This window comes from Vigna umbellata, chromosome 2 (assembly GCF_029865625.1).
Source record: "Vigna umbellata cultivar VRB3 chromosome 2, Vumbellata_1.0, whole genome shotgun sequence".
In the NCBI taxonomy this organism is placed as follows: Eukaryota; Viridiplantae; Streptophyta; class Magnoliopsida; order Fabales; family Fabaceae; genus Vigna; species Vigna umbellata.
In genome coordinates, this window is record NC_142166.1 from 47154203 (window position 1) to 47163137 (window position 8935).

The 8935-nt window shown below is 44.3% G+C and overlaps 2 protein-coding genes across 2 annotated transcripts; both read left to right on the top strand.

The window, feature by feature from the left end:
• The first annotated feature begins 653 nt into the window (after positions 1-653).
• On the top strand, positions 654-2469 carry LOC124820321 (uncharacterized). The gene has a single exon (XM_047291992.2). The coding sequence runs from the start codon at positions 933-935 to the stop codon at positions 1884-1886; it is 954 nt and encodes a 317-aa protein (XP_047147948.2). The 5' UTR covers positions 654-932; the 3' UTR covers positions 1887-2469.
• A 2331-nt stretch (positions 2470-4800) lies between these two features.
• On the top strand, positions 4801-6792 carry LOC148204135 (uncharacterized). The gene is made up of 2 exons (XM_088107562.1): positions 4801-5695; positions 5774-6792. Exons 1-2 carry the CDS (start codon positions 4801-4803, stop codon positions 6790-6792), a joined length of 1914 nt encoding a protein of 637 aa, XP_087963688.1.
• Positions 6793-8935: the final 2143 nt, after the last annotated feature.

Here is an 8935-nt window from a genome sequence, read left to right on the forward strand (position 1 = left end):
AACTATCCATCCTTACACTCATAGTACTTCTTTTTTCTAAGACAAAAAAAAAGAATTGAACAGAGAAGGAAGACTCAATTTCGACCTACCTCTCTTTTCTCTAAACATATATAGATAGATCCAGAAAATTTGAAACTATCAAAAGTGCCAAAGTTTTATACTGTAGCAATGTCGATAATCATTCAATAGTCAAACTGAATTATTCTTCCATGTTCCAAAATAACTTCAACATGACCTTGCAAACACTTTACATTAAATGCACTGAAAGAGCTTCCTTCTAATTGATGTGATAAAAAATAGAAGATTAACAAACTTATATTTAACGAAGGAGCAAAAGGCAAATCGCTTTTAAATTAAAAAAGAACTCTATTACTTCTAAATTCAATACTTGCATAGTAACTTTCAGCCAAAGTTTGAATTACTGTAGTGAAAGTTTTCAAAGAAAGGTTGAAATCTGGAAGCACAGCGTCGTAATTGAAAATATACACGAGTAAGTATACATGCATACATACGGGTACGTAAGTTTAGGTATACTCGTATTTTGTCATGTGGTGGAAGAGTACTGCTACTTTTCTAAATTTTATGATTAAAAAATAAGCATGAATTTCCCATATGAGGGTTATGCAAGACGAAGTTGTGTTTTGTATTTTAGTTTGGAGAAAAATGTGTGAAATAGAATTTTGTTGGTCCAATCCAAATTGCTATTTCCAAAGGCGATAGAGAAGAAGAGGAAGAAGAAGCTGGTAGGGTTGAGTCAAGTTAAACCTCTCTCTTTTATTAATTCTATTACTACATCATCATCATCACCGTCTTCAACGTAGATGCAACCAAACCAATGCATAAATAAAAGCATCCTCTTTCCTCTTCTGCCATCGCCCAAACCTCAAAAGAACCAAAATCAACAAAACTATCACAGATCCCAATAACAAACAATGTCATCGTCGCCTTTTCCTTCCTGCTTCCGTCCCTCCCCCACCACCGACGTTCCTCCTCCGCCGCCACCGCCGCCGCACTCCACAATCTCAAACCTCACAATCTACCACACAGACACAGGTCCCGTGTCCCTCACGTGGTCACGCTCCGTAGTGGGTCGCTCCCTTCACATTCAACTCCACCGCCAATCTTTCGACTCCATCTCCTTCCACCTCCACATACGACCCTTCGTCTTCTGGAAAAAGCACGGCGTGAAGAAGCTGGCCCCCGACACAATCCTCTTCTGGAACCTTGCCAAGGCCAAATTCGGGTCGCACCCGGAACCCGTCTCGGGATTCTACGTTGCCCTTGTGGTTAACAGCCACATGAGCCTCCTCCTCGGCGACGCCGCCAGAGACGCGTATTCGAAGTCCCGGGCCCACCAACCGGCCACCCCGCAACTGCTCCTCCTCAAGAAAGAGCACGTCTTTGCCGACCGCGTCTACTCCACGCGCGCAACGTTCGGCGGCCGGGCGCGTGAGATTCAGATCGATTGCGGTTTCAGGGACCACTCCAAACTCTCGTTCAGCGTGGACGGCGAGAAGGTGCTGCAGATTAAGCGCCTCAAGTGGAAGTTTCGCGGCAATGAGCGCGTCGTAGTTGACGGCGTGCACGTGCAAATCTCGTGGGATCTTTACAACTGGCTCTTCGACAAGAACAACGCCGACGCGCACGCCATTTTCATGTTCAAGTTCGAGGACGAGGAGGAGGAAGCGGTGGCTGATAGGAACTTGGCGGGGTTGTGGAATTTGGGGGTTTGTGAATGGGGCAAGACTTGGTCTTCTTCCTCGGTTTCTTCTTCAGGTGGGTCCTTCGGCGGAAGCTCCTCTGTTTTGGAATGGTCCAGTGTGGAGGAGAATGAATTGGTCGTTCCCGTCGGGTTTTCTTTGCTCGTTTACGCTTGGAAACGCTGAAGAACTCAAATGGGTACTGTTGGAATTTTGGATTGCCTTTTCTTCTGCTCTCTGTTGCTAACACGTTAGAATTCAGATTACATCATTCATGTTTGATATTTCCCCCACTAACCCATTTGTTTTGTGGAATACATACACACATAAAGCTTGAATAAGCCCAATTAGAATGTATAAGCACGTCAGAATCTATCAACAGATTCCAATTTCATGATAGATAGACCTCAAGTAGATTCAGCAGTTCTGTTGTGAATTGGGGATTCTTTTGTTTTTTGTTTTTTCTTTTCATCTGGTATCTGGTTTTATGCGAAACTTGTTGCCATGTAATGTAAATTCTTTCTGTAACTCACCAGCCCAGAATCAAATTGATTCAGTCCGGCTCCATTGAACGAATTGCTTTCAGTGTGTTGTCAATTCAAAACCCCCTCAATCGTAGATGTTTAGCTAATAAAACAATTTGTCAAGTTCGTAGCTTGGATTCTTTAATCTGTGAGACTAAATTGTTCTCTTTTCTGTGTAACACGGTAACCATAATGTATAGAATCAAACAATTTGGTCATACGATTGAATAATGGTAGTTTTCTCATGTGAGTGTGCTCAGCAGCTGTGTTTTGATTGGAATTGTAGTAGTCGTGGTGTGCATTCCAAGTGTTGGACCAAATGACATGTGAGGTAGGACCTGTTCTTTTTCTTTGTTTTTGATGCATTTGCTAACATGGCAGGTGAGGTTGTAGGTGGTGTGGTAGTACTAGTAGCCCTTGTGTGACCGAGACAAACCATCAAGTTGGTTGACCTAGTCCACCCAGAATCAATTATTCCATTCAATTGAACGCTTAAACATTAGTTGAAAACTCAACCTAATCCAACGCCCTTTTCTTTTAACCTTCCCACCAGAAAAGAGTTTCATCCAAGAAATGAAAATCACTTAATTTCAGTAGTTTGGAAATTACAGAAGAATTGCGTTGGAAGAAGCAGTTGACAGTTGCGTTGGTTAACGGGCGTGTCCTTCGCGGTGAGGACCACATGAATTTGTTTCTGTGATGATGATTCTTGTTCTGTTAGTCTTGTGAACACGAAACAAAACAAAAACAAAAGAAAACAAATGGTTGTCTGCCAGCGATTTTGGTTGAAACTGAACCTTTTTACTTGGTCAATAATCAGCAGTTTATATGAATTTCATTTGGCTACGTGGTCTGTTTATTAATTATAAGAAGCAATTAAACGTTTCTAATTGAAAATCAAATTAGGAGCATGTCGACCAATCTCTTATCTCCATATGTAACCTATTTTTTCAACTTTACTGCATAACATTGCTGTCTAGAGAGTCTGCTTTTTTTTTCTCTTTCAAAAGCAAACCATCTTAATCGAAGTGCAGTAAGATATTAAACATATGTATCTTTTTCAATAACAATTGAATTCATGGTTCACCACATAGGGAGAAGTTAGCCGCCCCTTTCACTTGTTTACAATGTTTGAATACACTTGCATCGTTTTTACAATATTCTATACTTCACAATGAACACCAATTCAATTAATAAATTCAAAATTTATTTGATGGATGTGATATATAATAAGAAAACAGAATATGTCAATTTTAACTAAATTAATATGTAATTTTCTAAAATTGGCTCTTAATTTATATTTTAACAAATTATGATTCTTTTTAAAAAAATCTAACTAAGTTATGTCAAATTATATACTATCTATATATTATTTTTATATAATAAAAAATTATATGGTATTCTAAAGTCCAAATTCAAATCTTACAAATATTTCAATATTTTTTTCCAATTTTAATGTTCTAATATATAATATAATTTACATTTATGTGTCTCAATAATTATAATTACAAATTCCAAATATATACATATACGTATTTATAAGACAACATGTTTAACAAAAATCATGATAGATATTGTTTCGGTAGGGATGTAGGGACCAAGATACGAACCTAACAACCTTACTTTCTTCCTTCTCTGTGTTACTTTCACTATGTCGTCTTTCTCTCTTCTCCAAAGCTCTGAGTACTGTGGGCTGGGTACCTGCAAAGGCACTCCGACGCTCAAGTCAATAATGGTCTTTTTTAGAGCAACTGAATCTTTCTTAATTTTCTCTTAGGGGAAAAACGTACCTTTTTTCCGGTATGCTGTGTGTATTTAAAGGAGTAAAGTAAACCGTTTACCTGAAATCTCGGGTGGTTACGGGAGTTGGCTATCTATAAGTTATAACTGCTAGATATTGAGTCAAGTACTTCCATGATTCGCGGCGCTTGTTAGCCAATATGCGTAACTGTTTATTTGTAACCGCTAGATCACGATGTCGCATATTGTATGTCGATCATCATGCGTGTCGATCTGGGCGGACGACGTGTCGATTGTCGAGCCTCAACTGGTCGACAACGCCACATGGTCGTATGTTATTATAGTCGGTTGTCTAGTGGTCGACCACACTAAGTGGTCGGATGTCATTACGGGCATGAGAATGTCCTGCATTGGTTTAATTGTCGTCGGGTTATTGGTCGACAGTTGGAGGAATATGTATCCTATAGTACATGCCCCCCAAGTCCGAGTAAATGGGTGATGACAGAGTTATGAAGGACTTTTAAGTAATGTGTGAAGTGTATGACAGCTGTACGGGGCGTTACGAATTTTGGGTTTTCCCGCTCCTGTAGGGAAGTGAGGGGACGCGTCGTAGTAGCCGTTAGATTAGAAAGGATCGGACGGCGCCTGACGATTAAACGGTTTGGCTTCTTCAGCACGATTCAGAAGGAGGTTATTCACTTTTGCGGATGAACAGAGTTTGACAGTGTGCATCCTGAGCGAGATTGTTTCTCTTCTATCCTCACTGCTTACCCTGTTACGAGACGTTACCAGGTAACCCTAAAATCTCCTTCATCTTAGTTTGTTTAGTGTTGACTATGGAAGGAAAGGGGCAGAACGTTGGGGGCGGGACGCCGGGGCCGTCATCTACGGCGGAATGTCTTGAAATTACCACATTGCCTTTTGGGGAGGAGGCTTTTACATATGGAAATGTGTGTGGTGAAGGACCGGGGGGGCGTATAATATCTCCGATTAGTGGAGATGAGTACGCCTGGGCGGCGCGTGAGGTAAAAGAACTTAGAAGCCAATTTAGGAGTAGGGTTGTGTTAGCAGACTGGATTGAAAATAGCTGCGTGTTGCGAACCCTAGGGTATCAAACTTGTATAAAATTGATAGCTTGCCGGGATGATGAGAGAGTGTGCCATGGGAGGGAGAATGCTTCTGAGGAATTCTTTTATTTTTATTCTGTGTTATTCTACGATTTGTATGTGAGGCTGCCTTTTACCAGCTTCCAAATGGATGTTCTGCGTACCCTAAACGTTGCACCGAGTCAGTTGCACCCCAATAGTTGGGCGTATGTGCAGGCTTTCGCCATAGTGTGTCGGGCACTAGCTATTAGGCCCACTGTAGGTTTGTTTCTGCATTTCTTTAGATGTCGACCAGTAGCCACAAAGGGATGGGTGTCGTTGATTTCGGAGCCGGGTAACGCGCTGTTAGAGCTGTATCTGCAATCATATAGGAATTTCAAAGAAAAATTTTTTAAGGTGTCGATTACCGCTGTCGGTCGACAGTATTTTTTCGATGGTGAGGGGAACCCTAGATTTCCCCTGTACTGGACGCAGGACCCGCTGAGATTCACCTCTTGGCCAGAGGATAAGATGACGGTTGAAGAATTAGAGGCGTTGAGTGTGTTGACTGCGTTGCCACGCCCCCTTTCGTCTCGTCAGCTTATTAATTGCCTCGAGTTCGACGACGCAGGGGCGAGGGTGTTTGGTATGTGTCTTTGCTTATCATTTGTGTAACTTGTTATGTTGTTGCTGACCATGCTGGATGGGTTTTGGTGTTTTGCAGAGATAATGGGGAGGAAAGGAAGTGGTCGCAGTTGGTTTCAGACCATCGACGATGAGAGGGATGAAGGTAATCGTCCAGGGTCGTCCGCTGGGCAACAATGTCCTCCGGTGCCACCATCTGGTCCACCTCCCGTCGTGGTGGCAGCGGCTGCGGAGACGACATTAGCTGAGGTGCCTCTCGTGCGCAAAAGGAAATCCAAGACAGGCGACATCAACCGCGAGGCAGCAAAGAAAAGTAAGGAGGTGGTTGAAGAAAATGAACGCCCCCTGCCGCAGGGCATATGGGATCGTGCCTTCATGCCTGGTCATAGGGTAGACCTCAACTTGGATGTTTCAGAGAAGAAGGTGATCGAAAACATGAGCGAGCAACAGATTGCTGAAGGCTTACTAGAGATGAACACACGAGCACAAGCGTTGGCTTGGCATCTAGCGTATGCCTCGGATAGGGGTCAAATGCGGTCTGAGTTAGAGAAGGTGCGCGCCCAGCTGAAAGAGCTCGCCGAGATCCATGCGGGCTGTGAGGCCAGACAGAAGCGTAGTGAACAAATGCTGAAGGAGGGCGAGACATTGTTGAATAAGACTCGAGAAGCTGGTGTGGCCCTCCAACAAGAACGTGATCAGATGGGTAGGGATCTGGATAAAGCGAAGAACTCTATGTTGTTAGTGGCCCGAGAGAGAAACGCACTAAAGGTAGAGATCTTTGAAAAAAACGAGTTAATCGAGGAGTTGAAGGATGCAATCATGGACGAACATAAGAGAGGTTTCAGGAAGGCCTTGAGGCAAGTCGAGCACTTGCTTCAGGTATCAACCAAAGGAGCTGAATTTGACGTCCGGAAAGATGTGCATGAAGGTCATCTGAAGCCTTTGAAGGAAATTCCGGATGACGCTGTCCTGGAGGGGGAAGAGAATGAAGAGGAGGTCGCCAACAATGAGCCTGAGGGAGCAAGGGAAGCTGACGAGCCTGCCAAAGAGACTGCTGAAGCTGTTGAAGGCGACGCACCCCCAATTGTAATAGAGTAGGAAGTAGTAATGATCTGCGTATACATACTTGAGTATTTGATTGACGACTATGAATGTTTAAACTTGGATGATTCACGAATGCTTAATCATTGAAATAAAGTGCTCTGTTCGTTTAACTTAGCTGTTTTGGCGATTGATTTGCTGTAGTGATCGCTAAGTGTGAATGTCGAGTGTATTGATAGCGCCTTGTGTGACAGTGGAGAACGATAGTCGAGTGGGGAAAATATTGGGTGTTCAAGGGTGAACATCGGCCAATGGGAGTGTATCCCGAATAGACTGGGTGTTCAAGGGTGAACATCGGCCAGTGAGTGGGAGTGTATCCCGAATAGACTGGGTGTTCAAGGGTGAACATCGGCCAGTGGTCGCGTGTCCCGAACAGACTGGGTGTTCAAGAGTGAACATCGGCCAGTGAGATTGCTTTCATCCCCTTTGTATATGGAAGTGTCTGGTACGACAACCCTGGGACTCGACACTAGAGTAGTGATAAATGAATCTAAGCAATAATCATGATGAAATATAATCTTTATTTGATAATTGAAGTTGATAGTGTTGTAAGAAGTATAAACAAGAAATGGATGTTAACTAAAGTAATATTTAAGGTGAGTGGCGTTCCAAGTGTTGGGAACTGGGTGGCCATCTAGAAGTTGGAGACGATATGCGCCGTTCGACATGTCCTCCGCAACCCGAAAGGGTCCCTCCCAGTTAGCTGCGAGTTTGCCATGGGCTCGATTCTTCCGAGCTTCTGCCCGCTTCCGCCACACCAAATCACCGCTTTTGAAGGTTCTGGGTTTGACCTTGGTATTGTATCGTCGAGATAGCATGCGCTTTTGGGCCTCTGCGTGAATGGTGGCAACCTCACGTCGTTCAGGAAGGACGTCGAGATTTGTCCGTAATTGCTCTTCATTAAGGGACATATCAGTGATTTGGCGCCTCAATGAAGGCTCGCCCACCTCGACTGGAAGCATGGCGTCAGTGCCATAGGTTAAGTTGAATGGCGTGTCCCCCGTAGATCCATGGGGAGTACATCTGTATGCCCACAGGACCTCGGGTAGCTCCTCCACCCATAAACTCTTGGCTTCACCGAGTCGCTTTTTTAACTCTGTCAAAATGGCTTTATTTGCGGCCTCGGCTTGGCCGTTGGTTTGAGGGTGCTCGACTGATGACGTGACATGCTTAATGCCCAAACTGGTGAGGTAATCCTCTAATTTGCGTTCGATGAATTGGCGACCGTTGTCGGTGATGATCTTCTGAGGGAGACCGAACCGACAGATGAGACGCCAAATGAACTTCTGCACTCGCTGGGCGCTGATGACGGACAGCGGCTCCGCTTCTATCCATTTTGTGAAGTAGTCAACTGCCACGAGGAGGAACTTGTTTTGCGCTTTGGCGATCGGCAGTGGTCCAAGTATGTCGAGACCCCATTGGGCGAACGGCCAGGGAGAGACAATATTGTGTAAGTCTTCAGGAGGTGCACGGAGGTCGTGACCATGTGCTTGGCAGGAAAGGCATTTCTTGACGAATGTCTCGCAGTCGCGGTCGAGAGTAGGCCAGTAATATCTGGCGCGAAGAATACGTCCTCTTAATGTCCGTTTACCAGAGTGAAATTCACACATCCCTGTGTGCAGTTCGCGCAACACATAGTCGGCCTCTTCTTCCGAGAGGCATTTCAGCAGAGGAGTGCTATGGCCGCGACGATATAGGTCGTCGCCTATACACACAAAGCGCGCAATGTGTTTGGAATCAGCCGCGGTAATGCTAACGCCTTTGTCCTGTCGCTCCATGAGGTCTTTCACTTTCTGCCGCCAGTCTGTTATAGGTGTCGACACATTAGTGACAAAAGCTTCCACCACAGGGCGGTCGAGTGTCATTCTAATGATTGAGGATAACTGCGCTCGCTCCTTAGAATGAGTTAATTTGGACAACAGGTCCGCTCTTACGTTTTGCTCCCTGGGTACATGGATGACATTAACTTCGGCAAAATTGCGGAGTAAAGTCTGAACCTTGTGGTAGTAACGCAATAGCTGATTGTCCTTGACTTGATAGATTCCATTGACATGGTTGACGACCAATTTCGAGTCCATCCGACACTCTAAACGCTCGACCGACAACTCCCTAGCCAGGGATAGGCCAGCAATTAAGGCTT